Below are 25,802 nucleotides of genomic sequence, written 5' to 3' on the forward strand. Positions count from 1 at the left end.
TTGAGTTCATCTTGTTTAGGACTCTGTGCTTCACGTGCCTGGATGTCTGCTTCCTTCCCAGGTTAGGGACATTTTTAGCTATTATTTCTTCAGATATGTTCTCTGGGTATCTTTCTCTTCTCTGTCTGGGACCCCGATAATGTGAATGTTGTTTGTTTGATATCGTCTCAGAGATATCTTAAACTATCTTTTTTTTTTTTTTTTCATTTTTTTCAGCTTGGATGATTTTCACTACTCTGTTTCAGCTTGGTGATCTGTTCCTCTGTATCATCTGTTCTACCACTGATTTCTTCTCGTGTTTTTTTTTTTTAATTTCAGTTATTGTAATCTTCAGCTCTGTTTGGTTCTTCTTTATGTTCCTACCTCTTTCTTAAACTTCTCGCTGTGTTCCAACACTCTTCTCCTAAGGTCGTTGAGCATCTTTATGATCATTACCTTGAACTCTCTATTGCATAGACTGCTTATCTCTACTTAGCCCAGTTCTTTTTCTGGGGTTTTGTCCTGTTCCCTTGTTTGCAACATGTTCCTTTGTCTCTTTATTTTGCCCAATTCTCTGTACTTACTTCTGTGTATTAGGTCGGTTGGTTCTATTTCCCATCTTGCAGAAGTGGCCTCACGTGGGAGACGTCCTATGGAGCCCAGCAGCACACTCCTCTCTTACCGTCTTGGCTACATGCTCCAGAGGTGCCCCTGTCTGGGCTCTGTGGGCCCTTCTGCTGTGGCGGGCTGACGACCGTGGATGTGGCAGGCAGGACAGGCCACTGTCCCAGCTGGATGCCTTGCCTGCTGGTTGGTAGGGCCAGATCCCAGCACCAGTCGGCGAGAAGGACCCCAGACTGGTGTGTGCATGCACCAGCATCTTGTGGTGAAATGAGCTCCCCAAACGGCTGCCTCCGGCATCTGTGCCCTCAAGAGGAGTCCCAGTTGCCTCCTGCCTCTCTGGGTGTCTCTTCGAGAGCAGCACGTAGGTAGGTCTGACTCAGGCTTCTTTCAGATCACTGCCTCTGCACTTGGACTTGGAGCATGTGAGATTTTGTGCACACCCTTTAAGAGTGGAGTCTCTGTTTCCTGCAGTCCTCTGGCTCTCTCCCTCATATACAAGCCCTGCTGACCTTTAATACCAGGTGTTCTGGGGGCTCAGCTTTCCAGGGCAAGAGCCCCAGGATTGGGAGCCCAGTGTAGGACTCGGCACCTCTCAGTTGTGATTATCCTCCTGATTGCTGGTCACCTACTGGGAGTGTGGGTCTTGACTACACCATATCTCTGCCCTTCCTACTCTTCTCACTACGGTGTTTTCCTTATGCCTTTGGTTGTAGGAAATATTTTCTGCTATTCTTCAGGTCATCCTCGTAGCTAATTGCTGTGTAAATAGCCATAATTTTGCTGTGTGTTTGTGTGGGAGGAGGTGAGCCCAGGGCCTTCCTACTCCACCGTGTTGACCACACCCACCTCAGTTGTGTTTCTTATACACGTGGAATCACCAACTTCAATGTTTTTGGGCACAAACAAAAAAAATATTCTTGATGCTTATCTAGATAGCAGCGTCAAGGGAAAGCAAACCCTTTTACTTACTTACTGGGCCCCAGAGGAGCGTCTACAGTTTTTAAGACTACAAGTGTATTTTTAGAGGTGGGAAGTACGTTCTGTCTAGCGTCTGTCCACTGCTTGCCAACTCTGCTTGTCCATAAACTATTCAGTGGCTCCACACAGCATGATGCTGGCTTTTAGCTTCCTTTCAACTCGGGTCCCCAAGAGCCACAAGTGCCGTTGTAGGTCGATCCCAAGAGAAACACGTATCTTCCGTACCCTTTGGGCAGGTACTTACATGTGTAGTAATTTCAGAGTTTATGGTTATTACTGTCTGGAGACATCTGTCTGCTGGGTTTATTTTTTCCTGATGTTGTACCACATCATAAAGTCTACTGCCAAGAGTACTTTTCTTGCAAAGACTTTGTTTTCTGCTGTCTTAGTCACTTTGCTGCTTTATTTCTGCAGGCCAAAAGGAGTGAAAAAAATTAGTGGCGGTCCCCCACTCCTCAGCCCCCATAGGATGGCCGGGCTCCATTTGGTGAAAGGTTTCATTCTGCAAAGCTTAAAATTCTCATTTCATGAGAAAGAATGGGTCCTGCTGGCATATGTGTAACAAAGAACTGCACTGAGATCTCCCATGATACTGTGGGTGCTCTCAGGCCACCTTTCAAGGAAAATCTATTTTCAAAGTAAATGGATATATGGGGTCTACCCAGTTGCAAGAAACCAAATTCATAATTGATTTTTTTATTATCAAATATAGTACTTTTAAAACAGCTTTCTGCTGGCAAGGAAAAATAACTTTAAACGTACTTTTATCCCCTATGTCAAGTTTGTTCCCAACAAAAATGTTTAAATAAATGTACTTCAGAATTTCTATTATTCATTTTCAGATAATGTAACAGCTATGATCATAGACTCATAGAAAATTACAATGATTAAGTTATTATTTGCCTAATAACTTGACCATCATTTTTATGGAAAAATCACTCAGACCAGACAACTGTTGTCAAACCTCTTTTAACACGTTTCAACCTCTGCTACTCTCTTGCATAAACAGACCCTTTGAAACAAAGCATGGAAAATTTAATCCACGTGGGTTCATAGTATCAAAACTGTTAAACTGGATTGTTTCCCATGGTGTCAGCACCAAAATTATCCCTTGAAAAGATGCCTTTAAAAGGAAGATTCAGAAAGAGAAAGAAAAATATACCATATGATATCACTCATATGTGGAATCTAAAAAAAAAAAAAAAAAAGACACAAATGAACTTATTTACAAAACAGAAACAGACTCAGAGACATAGAAAGTAAACCTATGGTTACCAAGGGGGAAAGGGGCTGGGAATGGATAAATTGGGAGTTCGAGATTTGCAGGTACTAACTACTGTATATAAAATAGATAAACAACAAGTTTCAAATGTATAGCACAGGGAACTATATTCAATATCTTATAATAACCTGTAATGAAAAAGAATGTGAAAAGGAATATATGTATGTGCATGTATGACTGAAACATGATGCTGTGCACCAGAAACTGACACAACACTGTAAACTGACTGTACTTCAATTAAAAAATACAAAAGTTTTTAAATTTTAAAAATAAAAATTTGAAAAAAGGAACATTCGCATAGATTTTACAAATGTTGTCTCTCCCTCATCCTTTACAGCTAACTTTTATTTCATTAATGGCTGGAATTAACATGTTTTTCTGAGTGGCCCCCTTCTCCATCAGGGAGCAGCAGATTGCCTGTTTATTAGCACAGCAGCCCTGGTCAGCGGTCATTTGTGGTCATTTTAACGATGAATCTTTGCCTGGTCGATTAAACTGAGGCTCATTCCCACATGTAGACTGTAGCCCAGTGGCTGCTCAGTGCTCCCACCTATTTACTTAGGTCAGCCTCACATCCCTTCCAGAAACTCAAGTGATGAGGAACTAGGCACCAAGGTCCAGCTGGCTGAGGCTGCAGTGAGTCAAGAAGATACTGTGGCTGGTCCATCCCAAGAACGTCGTCATATGGGCTGAAACCCGACTGTTACATCGTGGTCCATGTGGCTTTGCTGAGACCCACCATGAAATGCCTTGAGGATTCCGGACCTTGTGGGCACTCTTCCAAGTTTTACATTTTCAAATATCTTGCTTTATAAGTGGGGAGTTTAAATAACAAGTCACTTTAATTCTTTGTTGTAATTTTTAAATATATATATATATTTAATTGAAGTATCATCAATTTATAATGTGTTAATTTCATGTGTACAGCATAGTGAATCAGTTATTCATATATATATATATTATATATATATATATAATCCTTTTCATATTCTTTTTCATTATAGACCTTTGCAAGATATTGAATATAGGTCCCTGTACTATACAGTATAAACTTGTTTATCTATTTTATTTACAGTAGTTAGTATCTGCAAATCTTGAACTCCCAGTTTATCCTTCCCCATCCCCTTCCTCCCTGGTAACCATAAGTTTGTTCTCTATGTTTGTGAATCTGTTTCTGTTTTGTAAATAAGTTCATTTGTATCAATTTTTTTTAGATTCCACATATGAGCGATCTCATATGGTATTTTTCTTTCTCTTTCTGGCTTACTTCACTTAGAATGGCATTCTCCAGTGACATCAATGTTGCTGCAAATGGCATTATTTTATTCTTTTTTATGGTTGAGTAGTAGTTCATTGTATAAATATACCACCACATCTTTATCCAGTCATCTGTCGATGGACATTTAGGTTGTTTTTATGTCTTGGCTATTGTAAATAGTTCAGCCTAGTATTATATACTTAATACTTGCTGATTGGATAAGTGGATGAAAGGCTGAGGGAATTCATGGATTTGTGAATGTATTTGTTCATCCACAGCCCCTCGGGCAGCCAGAGCAGTGGAGGTCCTCAGTTTGCAGTTTTCAAATGGGCTTCTGTTAGAAATAGCAGAGTTTTAGCACAGAAAGCACTCTTGTTAGAAAGGAGGGTAATATCAGCTTAATAAAGAAAATGAGCAAAGTAGTGACGTGAAGGAAAAAAAGATTAAGCAACACCTAACTACTAATGAAGGGGGAAACTAGCAAAAGGACTCATGATGTAGATCTGCTTTAAACACACATGTAGAGATTACGAAGCTGCCTTCAAGATGCCCTTGGAGGGAGAAGGTGTCTGAGAGATGAAATCAGCCCCTGCTCATTTTCCTAATGTTTTCTGCTAGTCCTGGACTTGGGGGGCGTATACAGATAACAGCCACTCACCAGGGGGTGAAAACATGTATCTCGGTCTGTATTTGATGCCACATCATCTTCCCAGCAACCGTGGTGATCCTTGAATTACTCTCTCATTAGTAGTTCTGAGGTCTGTAGGTACACTAGAATTTAATTTCTAGTTTACAATTCCCAGTGCATTCGAGCCAGTTTAAAATATAATCCAAACCATCTTGAATCATTGGGTACATGAGTCAAAAGTATGACGAGTAGTTATTAACTCATGTACTAGGTTTTTTCCCTAGTAATGTCCTTCCTCTTGAAGATTTGTACTGTTCAGAATGATAACTACTCCCCTCTCAGTTTAAGGAGGGAGAGAGGTATCCCCAAAAGTCTTGCTGAGCCAAGAACACCATTGCCATCCTCAGGTACGCTCCCTCAGCCACACTGCGACAACTCCAGGACAGACAGTGCTTGAACCATCTTTCCGCTGAGCAGCCTGGGATGAGTCACAAAATGTTCTTAATGCTCAGTTTCTGTATCTGCAAAGTGGGAATAGTATTTCTACTCTATAAACGTAAGAGGATAATGCATGTGGAGGGGGCTTTACTTAGCACAGTGTCTTGCTCATAGGAAGCCCTCTGTGAATATTAGTAAGTGTCATCAGCATACAGAACTGGAGCAATTATGAGCTTCCACTTGGGGTCTGTACTGGAATAGATATAAAGAAATAAGAAATGCATGGTATCAATCAGGAGTTGGCAAACTTTCCTCTGAAGAGCCAGAGAGTAAATATTTCACTGTTGCGTGCTGTCTACTGTCACAGATGCTCAGCTCTGCAGTCCTGGCGTGAGAGCACAGACACAGAGAATACACAAATGAATGGGTGTGGCTGTGTGCCAATAAAACTTTATTTACAAAAACAAGCATTAGGGGCCAGATTTGTTTCGCAGGCCATGAGTTACCAATCCTTGGCTATCGGCCCTTGAGAGCGCCCAGGCAAGTGTGGTAGAAGGACACATCGACTTGCCAGGGCGAGTTAGGAGGCAGAGACCAACCCCAGTGCCATCCCAAAGAACACAGACATTGATGTTTTAAAGGAGATGATTGTATGAGCTTCCCAGAAACAAGTAAAAGTGAAAAATACGACTTAGAGCAAGTAGCTCAGATACTGGTTGGTTTCTTTTATTTTTTGCATTTCAGGATAAGTAACTTCAACTTTAAAACAGCTTGCCCTTTTTATTAAACATTTACTTTGGGAACTCATCTCCCTCTCTGGACCCCAGAAGGTCCATTTCTAGGAACACAAATGTCTGTGGGTTGGTCAGTAGAAAACATTGCTTCTGACTTCCGCTTCCATAGCTGCAGCACAAATAGATCTGGGGGTGGGGGATGGGGTTGGGGAGGAGAGTTTCTCTAGTGGTTTGATCGGAAATGGTGCGTGGGTGTCAGAGGAAATCATTCCCTTCCTTTTCTGTTCTTATTATTACAAAGAAATGACAAATGAGAATCCACAAGCAATCTTAGACTCTGAAACTGAGCCCACGGCTCAGTAGCCACTTAGAACAGTTGACAGTTCAGCAGGGCTGCCAAACGTAAGGGTGAACCTGCTTGTTTGAAAGGAGCATGGAACACACTGCTGGGCCCTCTCAGGACCCCTCTTTGGAAAGACATTTATGGGAAGTTCACAGATTCTTAGATGTATAAGCAGAGCAGGCAGCATACACACACGCATGCACACGCACACAGATACACACACACACCCTCATCATCATCAATAAAATTTCAGAGGAGCCCCATTTGCCCTGGGCATCATACTGTATTTTGATATTCAGAAAGGTTAGACCCTTTTAGGGCTCTTATGATTTAATCAGTGCCTATTCATATGGGTCTGGTGATTTATTCATTAGAAACAAAGCATTGAATCTGTCGTGATAAGGCAAGGCTCTCATCCGATTTTTCTTTGTTGTTGTTTTACAGTTTTCTCCTTGTCTTTGGTTGCTTGATTTTGTCAGTGTTTTCCACCATCCCTGAGCACACAAAATTGGCCTCAAGTTGCCTCTTGATTCTGGTAAGTGAAATATACTAACAAAAAATGTACATAAAGTTTACATAATATAAGAACTGTCTATAACATGTATGCAATGCATTTTATCCCACGAAAAGTTCTCTCTGGGGGAAAAAAAGAGTTTATGTAAAGTCTAAAAATTTCAAAGATCATGGAAACGTTTGCCCACAATTTTAACCTTTAATCAACCCTAGGAATATAGAGAAGTATTCCAGATTGCTATTACATAGCAATATCCTGTGTTCCAGTTGCATCTTAAATAGGAGGTAGTACTTGGGAGCAGTTTAAGTTATGTTTCTCTGTGGTGATAAGCAAATTACAAGAGGAATCAGCATCCGTGAAGTCTCATCATATTGCTTAAAGTTACAGGACACAGAGTGTTTTCCAATAAGCACAATTTGGCAGTAGCTAAGTATAACTGGCCAAGAACTGTGAGCATAAAGCACCTCATAAAGAAGCAGAAGGCTTCTTGCTTGCTCTTTTCAGCCAGAAGACTGCATTCTGAGTCTTGCTGCTAATGCAGTTACCTGGTGAGAAATTCTGCTGTTTGCTCTATTTCCATTATGCTGTCAATCCTCAGCCACACAGAATTGCTCGATTCATTTTAAAATGGAAAAAGACCCCAAGATATTTTAGTCTGAATTATTATGGGCCTTTTAAACTCTTATACTTTCTATTACCACTGAACTATAGTGCTATATACTCAAATCACATCTGATTGAAAGTTTGCTTCACTTACATCCATTCTGACCCACTCACTTAGTCCAAAAATATCAAACTTGACAGTCTCAGAACTGTCTGAATGAACTAAAAATTGGAACAACTCACTTTTTCCATAAAGCCTGGTGGACTGGGGAGGAAAAGAGAGAAGGGAAGGGCATAGGATGGCTGTGTGCACTGATAAACAGAAATAGGTTGTGTATAGCAGCAGGCACTTAGGGTAAGAAAAGGACTCTGTCCTTGAAGTTGGAAAGTGAAAAGTGTCAGCTCGTAAACCTGAGTGGAGCTTTGTGCCTGAAGCTACCACAACTTCATCAAGTCTCCATCCTATGTCAGGGAAAAATCACTTTTGAACCTGGGATAAATCTGTCCTAAGTTGTTTCCATACCAACTGTGCTCAGTGGTACTTTGCTAATTTCAAGGTTACTATTTTGCAAAACCCAAGATAGAAAGTGGAGAGATCAAAGAGCCCACTGGGGATTTGTTCTATTTACAAGGTTTCCATTTGGGAAGCAAGTGGGCTTTTAGCCTCATGCATCTTCTGGTAACAACAAATGGTCTGAGCCCAAGGTCTAAGCACAGCTGGCTTTTGGGTGCATGGACCACTAGGAATTTCAGATCAAAAATATAAATCTGAGTTTTAGACTTGTGCACATGAAAATCTGGATTTACTGCATGACCAATGATACATGTTATGAATAAATCAAGCATTAGGACTCCCACCAAAAAAGTTTCCTTTATAACCAGGTCAAGAATTCAAAATGGTAGGTTTACATCCCTCAAATTTCTGAAATATAAATTCAGTTATTGCTAATGAGTTTCTAAATAATCCAAAGAAACTCATGTTATTAAAAAGCCCAAAGTTAATTAATATCTTGATTCTTAAAACTTCCTGAGCTGTGAACAAGTGACCAGAGTTTAGTAGAGTGCACTTGAGTAGGTAAAAATTTAGATGTTGTTACATATCCTTCTGTCTTTTTTTTTTTGCCAACTTTATTGAGATATAGTTGACATAATATTGTGTAAGTTAATGTGTATAATGTGATGACTTTATGTACATATATATTGCAAAACAATTACCCCAGTAAAGTTAGTTAACACTTCTTCGCCTCACATAGTTACCATTTTGTGTGTGCAACGTGAGAACTGTTAAGATCTACTCTGCTAGCAGATTTCAAGTATATAATACAGTACCGTGAACTTTAGTCACCATGCTGTACGTTAGGTCCTCAGAACTGATTTGTCTTATAACTGGAGGCTTGTGCCTTGATCTCCTTCACCATTTCCCCCACCCCTCCATCCGCACAACCACCCATCTACTCTGTTTCTATGAGTTCGGGTGTTTCTGTTTTTAGATGCCACATATAAATGAGATCATACAGTGCTTGTCTTTCTCTGCCTGAATTGTCTCACTAAGCATGATGCCCTCGAGGTCCATCCATGTTGTCACAAATGGCAGGATTTCCTTCTTCTTATGGCTGAATATTATTCCATCGTGTGTATGTGTACCCAGAAGTGAGGTTGTTGGATCAGATGGTAATGCTATTTTTAATTTTTTGAGGAATCTCTGTGCTGTTTACCACAGTGGCTGCACCAATTTGCATTCCCACCAACAGTGTAGGAGGGGTCCCAGTATTCCACACCATCGCCAGCATTTGTTATTTCTTGTTTTTTTGATATAACCATTCATGTAAGGTGATACCTCACTGTGGTTTTGATTTACATTTCCCTGATGATTAGGGATTTTGAACGCCTTTTTCCATGTACCTTTTGGCCACCTGTATATCTTCTTTTATCCCTCAGTCTTTTTTTTTCTTTCTTTCTTCGTATTTCTTTTTTTTTTTTTTTTAATGTGGGGAGGGTAATTTTTAGGTTTATTTATTTAATTATTATTTTAATGGAGGTACTGGGAATTGAACCCAGGACCTTGTGCATGCAAGGCATGCACTCTACCACTGAGCTATATCCACCCCCTGAGGTGCAATGTTATGTTAGCATTTTTTCCCTATTGGATAACTTCTTGCTTTCCAGGTTAATTTTAAAGTATGTATTTTAGGCCTTTAAATGTAGGTTACCCAACACACTGATGATTTGTACACATTTCAGGTGACAGATCTTCACCTGATGACCTCCCCTCCTAATGAAAATGATGTACATCATTTGCAAAGTTTTCACTGAAAGTAGTCATTTCTAAAATTGCCCATCCACAAGCAGTAAACGGAATGCTGTTATCAGTTTTTGCAAAATAGAGAATGTCTCACTGTATTTGCTCCTCCACCCCCCCACTGTGTTACAAGGACTCTGGACCATAAATGGATTGTGCTAAGCCTGTGGACGAGGACTCAAACACATGGTTAGATATCCAGGCTTTCCCAAACATCTGGCTGCTTGGCACCTCCTAGAGAAAGCATATGCATACTTGCCAGTTTTGCTTTGGGTAGCAAAGCAAACATGGGTTTGCTGTTTCTGTGCACAATGAATGAATCAGTTCCCGAAATGTGTACACATCCAATTTAGGCAGATCTCATTATATCTTAAATGCACTAGTAGAGCTTACTGTTTAAAGAAAATCTGTAGTGAATCCTTTTGTAAAGTGAAGAGTGCCTTTGAGAAGCTAATAACTCCATAATTAATCTGTGTTACATGTTTGTTTTCTTTTTCTAATGTGGGTACATGATGGGGTTTTTTGTTTTTTTTTTTAACATTGCTGTAAGCCATCCAATGATATAACACGGTATTGAAAAATTAGAGGTGTCCCACCCAGCAGTAGTGGCAGAGCCATGAACATGTTTTACCACTCCTTGCAATGTAGAAAGGTTGGTGCATAAAATTACATGAATTTGACATAGGCGATTACATTAAATCTTTACACGTAAAGCTCTGGCATAAACACTGTAAGAGAGGATAACAGGACGTAAGGATGAGAATCCATGTGAGGATATGAAGTCTTCTGCGTGTGATGAAATGACAGAGTGGGAGATGTTCAGCAACCAGAAATGAGGAATGGGTGATGCTGCTTTGTGTTTCTCACATCCCTGTAATTTACTGCAGAAAGTGCTCAGAATATCCCCACGAACATTGAAAACTGCAATTATTTTCCCTTGCTTGTCTTTCATCAAGGCAAATGCAAATAAATTTTAAAATGATTCATGGAAAGTAAGGACCCTCATCAATCTGCTGATGACTGAAAAGAAAAAGCAGGAGAAGTTTAACACCTACACTGCATCTTAACTGCGGGATAATAATATAGTGAGTGAGTTGCTCTGTGAAAATTATGTCAGATATCAGAGGAAAGATTTGTTCAAGTCAAAGATAATGAAACATTATGCCGTGCACCAGCAACTGACGCAACATTGTAAACTGACTAGACCAGTAAAAAAGAATGCAAAAAATAAAGAAAAAACAATTTTTTTAATTTTTTGAAAGATTTGAACAGACATCTCACCAAAGAAGATCGACAGATGGCAAGTAAGGACATAACAAGCTGCCCAACATCATCAGTCATTAGGGAAATGCAAATTAAAATCACAATGAGACATCACTATGTACCTATGAGAACAGCTAAAATACAGAAGACCGACCATACCAAGTGTTGCTGATGGTGTGCGTTAACTAGAACGTTCATACACGGCTGTGGGAATGGAAATGTTACAACTTCTTTGGAAAAGAGTTTGTTATTTTGTCACAAATCTATAGTGAAGGAATGCAGCTCAGTAGTTTGGGATGAGGAGAGGCAATAGAAAGGAGAGAGGAATTCAGAAAGGGTATGTGCAACTTTAGGGTGCGATGGATATTTTTATGAACTTGATGGTAGTGATAGTTTCAGAGGTGTATACATAAGTCAGTTTTTTTTAATTGTTCAGTTTATTGCATGTCAGTTATACATCAATAAAGCTCTTAAAAATAATTTAAAGGAAAAAAAAAAGATAATGGAATTATGTCTGAACAAGACCACACCTCTGTCGACCATGAAGGAGGGAAGGAACATTCTACATTTGTGATGTGAGCATTGGTGTGGAACTGAGTGGTCCAGGCTGTATCCCAGAACTGCTCTGCACAATTCTGTGCCAAGACTTGAAGAGGCATCCTTAGAACATCCATGAGCCACACGCAGCCAGGTCCACACTGACGCTGACCTACTGTGTCCTTTTGAGTCCACCAAAGCATATTCAGCTAAGAGAGGGAGAGAAACAAGGTGGTGTGATGAGCATTAGAAGGTCTCAGGAAAGTAACGGAGTCCAAGAGGGCTGGTGATAAAAAGGTAAACACCCTTCCCTCTCTGCCTTTCCAGGTTTAAGTAATTTCCACTGTTTGAAACCAGGTCAGACACCTCCTCCTGCCTGGAATAAACGGGCACCTCCCCTTGACTTCCCTACTTGACAATGTATCTCCTCCTTTATCCATTTACTCAGCAGTGTTTATGAGGCACCCAGGTAGGGGAGGCATTCTTTGGGGAGCTGAGGATATAGAAATGAACAAAATAGGCCAACCTCTGTCCTCATGGAACTTGGATTTTTGTGGGAGAGGCATCGAGTAAACAAATGAGCAAGTCCACATATGAAATCTTACAAGAAAAAGGAAATCAGGAAAAAGGAGTCGGCAAGGCAGGCGTGTTTAGACAGTCTGTTTATAGAAGGCCACTGGAAGAGGCAGCATGGTGGCAGAGACGTCGGTGAAGTGAGGCAGGAAGCAATGCGGAGGCTGGAGGAAAGAACATTCCAGATGGACAGAGCTTCCGGGACAAAAGCCCTCAGGCAGGACCATTCCTTCCGAGCCTGGCTGGGAAGGGCAGGAAGCCCAGGAGACCTGAAGAGGGTTAAGCCAGTGGAGGAAGAGGAGGAAAATGAGGCCCCAGTCGGACTGCAAATGTCTGGAGAACAGGACCCAAGGCAGATTCAGCAACAGTACCTAAGACGGTGGTACCTGATAGCCAGTTATCAGTATGTACTTGATGAGAGGATGGCCAAGGGCTTAATATTGAAATGTCCCCAGTAGCATGGATTCAGCACCAGAATGAAACCACGATGCAGCATGGATTCTGGAATGGACTGGGATGGGGAAGTCGCAGGCTCGAAGCCGTTTAGGAAGCAGTGAAAGTCATTCCTATAAAATGTGATGGAGCCCCAGCAAAAGAGAGGCCAGAGAAGTGAAAAGCCTTGAAATTGTGGGTTTATAGAGAATAAGTGATGCAGTTAGGGGATGAAAGGAAAATGGATTAATTTTCCATTTTTTACAACTCCCTCTTGAAAGGGGGTGGGAAGGGATAAATTGGGCATTCAAGATTTGCAGGTACTAACTACTATATACAAAATAGATAAACAACATGGTCCTACTGTAGAGCTCAGGGATCTATACTCAGTATCTTGTAAAGGTCTATAATGAAAAAAGAATACGAAAACAAAAAATCCCACTTTAAGACATACGGACATGAGAGAATAAGTCTTATCTCAAGTCATTTATTTCTCATGAAGATCACAGATAAGATTACTAAGAATTATTTTCAATCTAGTTGACTACTAGTCATGCCCATATATAGAATTTGGGGTTGATACGTAAAGCCAAAGTCAAAAGCTGGAAGCAGTGGGGTGGTCCCCCTGTCCCACGCAGACATGTATCACGTTCAGATAGTGAATATTGGATTAGAATGAGGGTGGGTCCCCATTCCAGTGCAGACAGACATCAGGGGTCACAACTAAGGTGAAAAGACACATCATGCTTCTGCAAAGTTGATGAGAGAAAAACTTTCCAAGCTGCAAATGGCAGCTTGACAAACAGCATCCCTGGCTGGATGCCGGGAGAAAGCTGCAGACCTGGCTTCCTCCGGGGCCATATCGTTAATGAGTCCACAGAGCATCACTGGAAACAGAGAACAGGGGAGAGACTTGAAGTGCAGCCGGCTCTCCAGCCTTGGCTCGCTGAGGACTGATCGAGGGTGATCTGGTGTGAGGTCCCAGCATCACGAGAAGACCTGGAAAGCCCTCCTTGCGGAAGCAGAACAGAGACATGAAACCCCAGACCCAGCCCACCCGTAGGTGGGGCCAGGAAAGGACATGATGGGGGAGCACCACCCCTGGGAGTGGGGGCAGGAGGGAGGACTCACTCTGTCCCCAACTCCCCACCCCTGACTCTGCTGAGCTTTATTTTTTAAAATCAGGTAGAATCAAGTACAAAGCAACATCAGATGCAACCTTCCAAATGGAAGCAGTCCCAACATAACCAGAAGGCGTTAGGCCGAGTGGCAGGGAAGGGGGTGAAGAGCATCCCGCCTCTTTGGCTTTTCTGACTTCAGGAAGATAAAAAGTGGAGAACGTGTGAGTTGCTTACACACCTGTGACTCTTGAGGTGGGGAGGGGTTTCTGCCAACCCACCTGCTTCTTTCCAGCATGCTCCTCCCTGGGTCACTTTCTGGCTTGGACCTGTGGTCCATAGCAGAGGAGAAAGGCATGCTCAGGGTCACTGTGGCCAGGTGAGGATGGGCACTCAGCTGACTTAGGCAGGTGGGCCCTGTGACCAGTTTGGGGAGCCTGTCTGTCTGTAGAGCCCAGGAGAGAGCTGTGGAAGACTCTAGCCTAGGGGACAGAAATGGGGAACATCGGGGGGTCACTCAGAGCCCTGAGTGCTTCCTTGAGTCCCCTCTACAGACTGAAGGGTATGTTTTTCACCCCAACCTGCTCATCAATTCATTGATTCATTTAATTGACTCATCAGATATTCACTAAATACCTACCAGGTATGCCATGAGCCATCAGTATTCACTAAGCACCTGCACACGTTACACACCAGCTGTATGCTGAGATACTCACCTGGTCCCCGTCCACGTCTGTGGTGCTTCCTTAAATATGTTTCCAGTTAAATCAGGTGGAGAATTTTGAGTATTGTGCGCCTGCAGTCTGTTGTCTTTCGTCACGTGCCCATAATGCCAATGAGCGCGTACACGGCTGTAAACTGGGTAACAATGTCCGTGTAACATAGAAGTCAGAGATGGTTTTTCCCAAATAGCAGCAGCTGAGTGGAAAACACGCCAGCCTAGCTGATTGCGGCCAACCTGGGGAGTGAAGGACTCCACGTGCCTTCTTTATCTTGACTCTCCCTCTGCCCTGGGAGTGCTTATAAGGCAGTTCTCCCCCGACCTGTGCAAAGGACCAGACGCAAGGTGATAAACGAGAGCGACCCACCTTTAGCATCACCACACTTTGTGCAGAGCCAGCGGGTTACTCTCTACCTGGGTCGTGTGATGTGGGACCCTCGTCTTCACAACCCAGCAGCCTGCACCCTTCCCGATACCCCTCCCATCAAGCTCTCTCCACGTTGATGTCTTGGCGACCAGGATTACAGCAGGATTTCCCCGTTAGAACTTGACATCTGTTTTTACCTGTACTAATGTCTTATTCAGATTGTTGTTTTGGGTACATCTCTGTTTATAACATTTCACAGGTTTAGAGTGGTTTGCCTTAACTCTATTTTTATCATAAACTCTGAGCAATCTTGCCTAAAAGCTGGCTTTTTCATCAGTCCATTTACTGCACTGTGGCAGGAAAGCCAGTGTAAGTGGGCGCGTTCTGCCCATTCAGAAGCACACGCTGCGTCTGCTTGGTAATACAGTCGTTTCAAGTGAAAGGCATTATTGCATCCTTGGATCATGAGGATGGCTTGGGAGGTGTCATTCTTAGGTCAAATAAATCAAAGGTATAAACACCTGTATCAGGTGATGGTTTAGAGTATTCTTCATCCAAATTTTTCTGCTCTCCCCTTTACCAAGCTATGTTAAAGAAATCTGAAACTTCACAAATCTATTCATCAGAGATCCAGATTTTTTAATTAGCCAAAATGTTAATAAAGGAAATTTTTATGCAGTTTAAATAGAAAAATAATGCCCAAACAAAAAATAAATAAGTAAAATATTTTTTAAAGGAGGGGAGGATATAGCTCAGTGGTAGAGTGTGTGCTTAGCATGCGTGAGGTCCTGGGTTCAAACCCCGTAACTCCAGTAAAATAAATAAATAAACAAACCTAATTACCTTCCCCCAAACAAACAAACAAAAAGCAAACAATAAATAAATGAATAAATAAAATATTTTTAAAAAGAAAAATAATATAATGGAAAAGAATCTGAAAAGAAAATGTGTTTATGTATGTATATGTGTAACTGAATAACTTTGCTGTACACCTGAAGCTAACATTGTGAATCAAGTACACATCAATAAAAATTTTAAAAACGAGAAAGAATGTTGCCGCAGGTAGAAAGAAGTTTTAAGATTGCTACAATAGAGCAAATTAAGAATATTTTGTTTAAAATGTATAATTTGATTTAGTCACTGTAAACTTCATTTTTCACCTGAACTCTACATATTTTGACATCTTCTCAGTGTGTAAAATTTGTAACATTTGGATTATTCTCTCTTTTTCTGTTTTTAACATAAAGTAAAATTCTAAATAATTTTTAGAATTAGAAGATGCAATTCTTTACCTCTCCACACTCAGGCTGCTCCCATCTCTCTGGTCTTTCCTAAATCTCTTGGTTTATTTCTGCACCAGTTACCCTGAAAAGTGCCAACACAGGCAGCAGTGCATGGGAACACACCTGTGTGCACGTGTGTGTGCACACACACATACTCACTCACGGTCACACTTGACCCTCCAGCAATACTAAACCATTCACATTTCCAGTAGCACTGCCTCTGTGTTTTCATAAATGATATTTCTTCTGCTTGAAAAGCCCAGCTCTGCCACCACTTCTCTTTACCACCATGGTAATTCTTACTTATTTTTTAAATCTCAGCTCATGCTCCCTCTTCCTGGAAGTCTTCCCTGACTTCCAGGAAGTGTAACATCCCCTTCCTCTGTGCTCTGGCATCCAGCACAGTTCAGCAGGGATGGTCTGTAGCAGCAGATGGTTGATAACAGTGTTTATCAAGCCCCTGTATGATTGTTGACTTCCAAACATATTTTATTTCTGGACTGAAAACTACCTAAGAATCAGGACTAAATGTGAGTAGTCTCTGTATTTCCTAGTTGGTACCACAGTGCTTAGCATGTAGAAGATACTCAAAAAACATGTGAATAAACTAAACGAACCACCACCCAATCCAAAGAAGCCAGTTCCATACTTCACGTGTAATTCTGTTTTGTTGACTCTATAGTGTTATCACTGTTTGATTTTTTTTTGCTTATTTGGGACTTTTTCATTATTGACCTCTGGCCCCAGAATGCAAACACCTTAAGAGTGGCCCATGTTGTTCTGTTCACCACTTCTACCTAGAGAAGAGAGGTGCCCAAGGCCGGGGAGGAAAGAGATGAAAATAAAACTCTCAACTGTGAAACAAATGACCAGACCAGATTTTACCCTCCTCTATGAATAGGACTGTTTTAAATAATTAGTATATAAATTCAGTGCCTCCATGGAGACATTCAAATACTGTCTCCAATTAGTCTTTTAATCTTAGCAGTATAAAATTCCAAAAACAGTTTTTCATCCTTTGGAAGATCTTCAAAGGCAAGTAGAATTAAGTGGTGTTGGACGCAAGTTTGAAAATCTAAAACAAAATTGTTATTTGCTAGCTTTTGCCTCTTTTTTTCCCACTTATCCTCATTTTCTGCTGAGCTTCAATTACCCTTCTGAATCTGGGGTAATCAAATATTTATATTATTAAAGCAAATACTCTTATCTAATATCAAAGCAGGCTGATCATTAACATTAAAGAATAATAATATAACATGAGTCTGTAGACAGCATTAAAAATGAATAGGATCATATAACAAGAGAAAATTGATGCTATGACCCAGTCAGTTATTCAATACTAACATATTTTAATTAAAAAGTCGTTTAGCAATGACTGTCTCCTTCACTCACGATCTCTAGAGGCAAAAGAAATTGGGACTAATTCATCCAAACAGCTTCCTGTGATAACGTTTTAGACCAACCAAGCCTAATAAAACTAAGATGTAGTTATCACTCCCCCCTTAGACCTCATGCAATGCATCACTTATATTCTACTTTGGACACAATTTTTTTAAACCATGCATTAAACAAGCATTTTTTAGTATCTGTTGTGTTCTCAGCTCTACCCCCTGCCTCCTCCCTGATATCACTGGATTATTCTAACTATCTTCTCCTGTCTTTAACCGAAAGTAAAATTCCAAATAATTTTCTGAATTAAAAAGACCATATTTCTTATCTGGAGAGGAAAAGAACCAAAAGCGAGCAAGAGGACCAAAAGTAAGTAGAATTAGAGATTATGTGATCTGTAAATATGATGATATAATAGAAATATTTAAAAAGAATAGTTGATTACAACAGAGACGTGACTAATCCACCACTGTAAGTTGAGGAAGGTGTCTAGAGATGGGGACATTTGAGCCAGGTCTAGAGTCACAAAGGTCTGGGTCACACTGGCTAAATTAATTTAGGGGGGAATCAGGTAGATGTACAGAGGCTCAGAGGAAGGTTGGCACCAGATTGGGAAGAACCCAGTTTTCTAAAGTCAAATCACTTGGATTTTATGCTGTGAGTGATGAAAGTCAAAAGGGATCTCCATTTAAGTAGCACAATGACCCAATCAAATTTGGTTTTGAGAAAGATAATTCTGACTCCACCTTGGAGGATAGCTGGGGTAGAGAGGAAATAATGGAAACAGGAATGGAGGCTGCATTGCCCTAAGCTATATGATTAGCAGAGGGAATGGAGAGGTAAGGCTGAATTCAAGGGGCATTTCTGAGGCCGACCCAACAAAGGGTGGTGTTTGAGGTGAGAGACTGGAAGTGAGGATGCCCATGGTGTCTGACTTTGCCGTGTGGTTACACAGGGATGCCATCACCCAAGACTGGGAACACAGGGCGTTTGACAGTTTCAGAGGAAAGACAGGCTGGTTTTCTATAGATTACATTTCACTCATTTGAGAACCATCAGAAGGTAGGGAAATACTTATCTATAGTCCAGGAGTCTAGATTTGGATGTCATGAGTACATAGGGGAAAAGCCGGACCCCTGGGAGATGGAAAGTAAGACAGTCATACAAGGAAATAGTACAATAGGACACTATTGAGATGAGTGGAACATTCTGAGATCAGACCCAATACTAACGCTCTCTTTGTGTTATGAACCTAGAAAACTCAATGCACCCCTCTGTTAAAACTTAGACTAGAGGCATTTTATTAGGTGTCTGCCCAAGATATGGCTAACCATTAGCATCACCTTCAACGCTGGCATTTAACTAGTTAGAGTGTTATCTTACATCATCCTTCACCCCCAGTCTTGGTGTCCCTGGAGGGTGAATGAAAAATTGTGGACGAAACCACCTTCCTTGGAATGAGGTATGGGTCAGTGTTGCACTGAGGACCCAGTGAAATTAGTTAATTTTAAAAAGAAAAAAAAAAATGTTCAAAGGATCACTGAGAACCATCCTGAAACCTAAATCTAGGATAAAAAGTCAGGATGCTTTAGAGTGATTGTGATCACTAATGCCCATTTCCTACAGGAAAGAGGGACGGAGTTCTTCAAGAAATACTGCATCTTGGAAGGCATAGTTCCTTTCATCTACAGGAACATCCAAGGTTGTATGAGATCAGTGCTTTGCAGGAATCTCACATCTTCCCAGAATATCGGTTCTCTTTCCAGCAATCATTAATTGGACCAAAGTTGGCTCCTAAATCATATGTACTGTTCTGCACCTTGAGAGCCACCCACCCAAACTGTTGTTCACCCTAAAACGATCATCCCTTAGCCTTAAACTTCTGACATAAATAATCCTGGTTCTGATACCTAAGCAGCAAATATCAATATGAGTCCAATCATTGGCATAAACATTTGCATCATTAGGATAGAATAATTTTAAAGGAAGATAATTATTTTAATTTTTTTTAAAGTTTCAGTTACCTAAATATGTGTGCTTCCCTTGATGTCATCAAATGATAGCTAGGGATAAAAATTTAAAAATCAAAGTTTGGGATTTTCAGGAGGTGAGATCAGGAAAACCAAAGAGAAGGAGCATTAATTGCTTGGGAAAATCTCCAAGAAAAATCCAGCTGAAGTAAGAGTTTACTCTTTCTCTTGACTCAGTAATATTCAGAAATAGAGAAGCATGAAATAAAATTTCAACATAATTTAACCTCAGCCAGAGCCAGAATTCATTTTTATGTTTCTATTGGTGGCCAACAAATTTCTTTTAATTATAAGATGGAAATATCTAACAACTATGGTGACTAGACATTTTTTATAAGACTAATATTTTAAATGAACAAAAACATTATTTAAGTAGGTTCTCTTTTCAACAGACAGAAAAAAATCACCAAAGCAAAAAATCACACTCAAATTCTATGAATCATGCCCCAACCCGAGGGTGCTGAGATGCTGAAAGCGCTCTGCATGCCCAGATGTCATCCACTACCGTCTTTTGCACAGCTCAGTGCTGCTTAAAAGTCTCTTCAAGTTTGTCATACTGAGTGAAGTAAGCCAGAAAGAGAAAGAAAAATACCATATGACATCACTCATATGTGGAATCTAAAAAAAAAAAAAAAAGGACACAAATGAACTTATTTACAAAACTGAAACAGACTCACAGATATAGAGAACAAACTTATGGTTACCAAGAGGGAAAGGGGAAGAGGGAAGTGATAAATTGGGAGTTCGAGATTAGCAGATACACACTACTATATATAAAAGAGAGAAACAACAAGGTCCTACTGTATAGCACAGGGAACTATATTCAATATCTGGTAATAGCCTATAATGAAAAAGAATATGAAAAGGAATATATAACTGAATCACTATGCTGTCCGCCAGAAATTAACACAACATTGTAAACCAACTATACTTCAAATTTTTTTTTAATTTTAATCTATGGGATGCAGCAAAAGCAGTTAGTTCTAAGAAGGAATTTCGTAGTGATACAAGCCTACCTGATGAAACAAGAAGGAGTGTACCTCAACATAATAAAGGCCACGTTTGACCAACCCACAGCTTACATCATGCTCAAGAGTGAAGAGCTGAAAGCATTTCCTCGAAGATCAGGAATAAGACAAGGATGCCCACTCTCACCACTTTTATTCAACATGGCATTGGAATTCCTAGCCACAGCAATCAGAAAAGAAAAAGAAAATCATAAAGAGAAATTAAGAAAACGACCCCATTTACAATAGCATCAAAAAGAATAAAATGCCTAAGAATACTAACCAAGGAGGTAAAAGACCTGTCCTAAGTCAGTAAGACATTGAGGAAAGAAAATTCAGATGACAGAAACAAGTGCAATGATGTACTTGCTCATGGATTGGAAGAATTAATATTGTTAAAGTGACAAAACTACACAAGGCAATCTACAGATTCAGTGAAATCACTATCAAAACTACAGTAATCAAACAGTATGGTACTGGCACAAAAAACAGACGCAGAGATCAATGGAACAGGATAGAAAGTCCAGAAATAAACCCATATTTATATGGCCAATTCATCTACAAAAAAAAGGCAAGAATACACATTGGGAAGAAGAGAGTCTATTCAATAAACAGTGTTGGTGTTAGGAAAATTGGACCGCTACGTGGGAAAGCATCAAATTGGACCACTGTCTCACACCACATACAAAAACAAACTCAGAGTGGATGAAAGACTTAAATGTTAGACTTAAAACCATAAAACGCTTTGAATTTGATCTTAGCAACTTTTTTTGGGGGGGGGATATAACTCCTCAGCAAGGGAAACAAAAACAAAATAAACAAATACTACATCAAACTAAAAAGCTTCTGCATAGTGAGGAAACAATCTACAAAATGAAAGGGCATCCTACTGAATTGGAGAAGATATTTGCAAATGATATATCTGATAAGAGGTTAATATCCAAAACATACAAAGAACCCATACAATTCAACATCAAAAAAGCAAACAAACATTAAATAATTACCAGAGGACCTGAGTAGACACTTTCCAAAGAAGGCACAAAGGCCAACAGGCACATGAAAATATGATCAGTATCACTAATCATGAGGGAAATGCAAATCAAAAATGACAGTGAGCTGTCACCTCACACCTGTCAGAATGACTATCATCAGAAGACAATAAGTAACAAGTGTTGGTGAGGATGTGGAAAAAGGGGCCCTTAATGCACTGTTGGTGGGAATGTAAATTGGTGTAGCCACCATGGAAGACAGTTTGAGGGGTCCTCAAAAAATTAAAAAGAGTTACCATACAATCCAGCAATCCCATTTCTGGGTATTTTTCCAAAGAAGACAAAATCACTCATTGAAAAAGATATATGTACCCCTATGTTCATTCATTGTTAACTGCAGCATTGTTTGTAATACCCAAAATAGGAAAGCAACCAAGTGTTCATTGACAGATGAGTGGGTAAATATGTGAGATAGATAGATAGACAGATAGACAGACAGACAGACAGACACACAATGGAATATTACTCAGCCATAAAGAAGAATGAAATCCTGCCATTTGTGACAACATGGATGGGTCTAGAAGGTGTTTTGCTAAGTGAAATAAGTCAGACAGAGAAAGACAAATACTGTATGATGTCACTTATATATGGAATCTAAAAAACAAGACAAACAAAAACAAACAAACATATCAAAACATAATCAGACTCATAGATACAGAGAACAAACTGGTGGTCAGAGGGGAGACAGTTAGGGGGTGAGTGAAATAGGTGAGGGAGATTAAGAGGTACAAACTTCCAGTTATAAAATAAATGTCATGGGGATATAAAGCACAGCATAGGGACTACAGTCAATAGTATTGCAGTAACTTTGTATGGTGACATGGTAATAAGGCTTACCACGGTGATCATTTTGTAATGCATAAATCTTTGAGTCACTATGTTATAACCTCAAACTAATATAATATTGTAAGCCAATTATACTTCATTTAAAATAGTAAATAAAGGTGGGGGATAGAGGTCAGTGGTAGAGCACATGCTTAGCATGTGTGAGGTCCTGGGTTCAATCCCCCGTACTGCCATTAAGTAAATAAATAAACCTAATTTCCAACCCCCTACCCAAAAAAAATTTTTTTAATTTTAAATAGTAAATAAGTAAATAACTGAATGCTTAATTAAAACATTTCATGTGTTTTGAAGTTTTATTTAAATTTATCTTTCAAAGTATAAATCAAATATGTGTTTTGTATCTGCTGGTTCTTCTTGCCTTTACTACCAATAAACTTAATGTCGTCTCTCACCTCCCCGGGGCCACTCTTGGCAGCATGTCAGTTCAGGGTCGCATTGAAGGTAAGCGTGAGGAGCTGTGGGCTGGCCCCTGGCAGCGAGCAGAACAGCATCCCCTTAAAGATTCTGGTAATTGTAGGAAATTGTCTAATGAGGAGAGGATATATTTATAGCTTCAAGCTCCTGCTTGAGCAGGCATCAGGGAAAGCCTCGTTCTCAGCTTGGAGTCTCACTCCTGTCCTCCTCATAGAATAGACACACATGTGGGTCCTGTCCTGGTTTTCATTCCCTGCTTCTTGGATCTTGGGTGGGTACCCATTTCCTCTCAGGGAGATCACCCATCTTTACCTTTATGGGGAGGAGACAGTGGGGCGTGCTCTTCCAGAGGCCGGTCCTGGAACACTCTCCCCGCGTCTCTCACCGTAAAAGCCAGAGTTCCTATGATGACCCTCCGCCATCCAGCCCTTGGTTCCTAGCGATCCTCTCTTCCTAATCCCATCCCCTTTTCTGCGTCCATTTCAGCCACTCTCCCTCCTGGTTCTGTATCCGCGCCTCAGGGCTTTTCACCAACTGGTGACTCTGCCCCAAAGCCTCTCCCACCAGATACCTGCTTGGCTCACTCCCTAAACTCCCAGTCTGCTCAGAAAGGTTGACTCGGCTCTACTGCTGAAGGCTGGACGCCTGCCACTCTCCCCCACCTTTACCCTCCTTTGTCACTCTCTATAGTGCTTACCTTCGAATGTTCTAAAGAACATGCTTACGTATTAGGTTTATTATCTGTCTCCATCACTGGAAGCATCGAGTAGGCAGGGATTTTTGGCTCTGCACCCACTTCTGTATCTCCTGCGTCTAGCCGGGTACCTGGCAGGTAGTAAGCAGTCAATAAACATTGAATGAAGGCACTTATTTTATTGAGTAGTTATAAAAGGGATTCCATCTGAAAAAAAGACACAAATTTTACTTACAAACCAAAAATAGACTCATGGACACAGAAAATAAACTGTGGATACCAGGGAGGAATTGTGGGGGAGAGGGATAAATTAGGAGTTTGGGATTAACAGATACACATTACTGTATGTAAAACAGATAAACAACAAGGACCTACTGTAGAGCACAGGGAACAATATTCAATGTCTTGTAATGAGCTGTAATGAAAAAGAAACTGAAAATATGTATGTATGTATGTCTGTGTATAACTGAATGACTTTGCTGTATACCTGAAACCAACATTGTAATTTGACTACACTTCAATAAAAAATAAGAATTTTTTAAAAAGTGATTCCCACAAATGACACTGTTTTAACCACTGTACAGATGTTGAGTCATGTAAACCTTGATGACAACCCTATAAAGAAGGAGTTTTTATCTCCATTTTATAGAAAGGAGAAATGAGACACAGGGAGGATAATTTGAATTGTCCAAAGTGACACAGCTGGTAGGTGGCAGGACCCCTCCATGGTCCTAACCCACACTCTCCGCTAAATGAATGAGTGACACACAGTGGAATCTCCATTTTCTGCAGTGTGTCCTAAATCCCCTACTGTGACCACATTAATGATCCCAGTGTTTGACAGTGACCTGTTCAAGTCAATGTGCTGGCCCGCTTCTTCCCTGGAAGGGGAACTGGGTACCCAGGGACCAGTATCAGGTGGAGAGAGGCAAGTGGGCTATCTACCAGGGCAGGTCACAAGAGAGATATACAAAGGATCAGGACAGGACACACAAGTGCAGAGCAAGAGACTGGCAGAGACAGGGCTGTGGAAATGGGTCTCACACCCCTCGGGTCAACCAAAAACCCTTCCTTCTGATCCTCGGTCATGCTTCTCCTAAGCTGGGGGCTGCTGTCAGTGATCACAGGGACCTAGAGCTCCGTGTGGGACAGACTGACACACGTTCGCATGCTAATTTATTCAGCTAGCCATAGCTTATTGGAAGGATTGCCTCAGTGTTTGGGAAGCATTCAAGATGACTGAAAGGCAGTGATTAGAATTTGGGAGGAGGCATATTTCTTACCATTTTCCATTGAGTCAATTCTTAGAGAATCTCTGCTAGCAAACTGTTGGCAAATAAAGACTCTGCTAGGTTTTCTTTAATGAATGAGATGGTTTGGTTCTAATTATTCCGTTGTTTAAATCCAAGCAAGTACTATTAATGATCCTGAAAACAGTTTCCTCTTAAATATGTTAAACCTTCTCTCTTGTCCTCTTATTTCTGTCTTAATATGTCCAGTAAATCCCCTTTTAAAAAATGCTACAATATGGATGGACCTGGAGATCGTCATTCTAAGTGAAGTGAGGCAGAAAGAGAAAGAAACATACCATATGATATCACTCATATGTGAACTTTAAAAAAAAAAAAAAACGGGCACAAATGAACTCATCTACAAGACAGACTCACAGACATAGAAAACAAACTTTTGGTTACCATCGGGGAAAGAGGGTGGGAAGGGGTAATTGGGAGTTCAAGATTTGCAAATGCAAACTACTATATATAAAATAGATAAACAAGTTTCCACCATAGAGCACAAGGAACTATATTCAATATCTTGTAGTAACCTGTCATGAAAAGAAATATATGTATGTATATGTATGACTGAAGCATTATGCTGTACACCAGCAATTGACACAACATGGTAAACTGACTATACTTCAATAAAATTAAAATAGTGTTACCGAAACTCTAGCAGAATTATCACTGATTTTGAATTAGTGGCATATAAATGGACAAGATAAACTGCATTTCTGCTCTTGAAGAAGATAAGATTCCACTGGGTCTGCATTTACTGTGCAAACAAGCAGAGTAAAACTGCAGAAGAAGTAGAACTAGGAACTATCAACAGTATAAACAACTTTTACTCTCTGATAGGAGACTAATTTTGGATATATAAAACTAGTCTTTGAAAAACTGTACCTTCAGGGGGAAGGTATAGCTCAGTGGTAAAGTGCATGCCTAGCATGCACAAGGTCCTGGGTTCAATCCCCAGTCCTGCCATTAAATAAATAAATAAACTTAGTTACCTCCTCCTCCCACCCCCCCCAAAAAAAGGTGAAATGAAAACTATACCTTCAGTGTACTCTGTATTATGAGGTATTACGTGAATTCCCTGCTTTATACAATTCTGTTCCCTGC

The 25,802-nt window shown here is 40.5% G+C and overlaps 1 protein-coding gene and 1 non-coding gene across 4 annotated transcripts in view; one reads left to right on the plus strand and one right to left on the minus strand.

Moving 5' to 3' along the window:
* Nucleotides 1–25,802, plus strand: part of KCNQ5 (potassium voltage-gated channel subfamily Q member 5) — a 451,726-nt gene that overhangs the window by 290,894 nt on the left and 135,030 nt on the right. For all 3 annotated transcript variants that reach the window (XM_074368770.1, XM_074368771.1, XM_074368772.1), the window contains exon 2: nt 6,709–6,799. In XM_074368770.1, the coding sequence (XP_074224871.1) occupies nt 6,709–6,799 (91 nt within the window). The remainder of the gene's footprint in view (nt 1–6,708; nt 6,800–25,802) is intronic.
* TRNAA-UGC (transfer RNA alanine (anticodon UGC)) lies at nt 9,415–9,487 on the minus strand. The gene has a single exon. It is a non-coding gene; the product is annotated as a tRNA-Ala (tRNA).

This window comes from Camelus bactrianus, chromosome 8, assembly GCF_048773025.1.
Source record: "Camelus bactrianus isolate YW-2024 breed Bactrian camel chromosome 8, ASM4877302v1, whole genome shotgun sequence".
Taxonomy (NCBI): Eukaryota; Metazoa; Chordata; class Mammalia; order Artiodactyla; family Camelidae; genus Camelus; species Camelus bactrianus.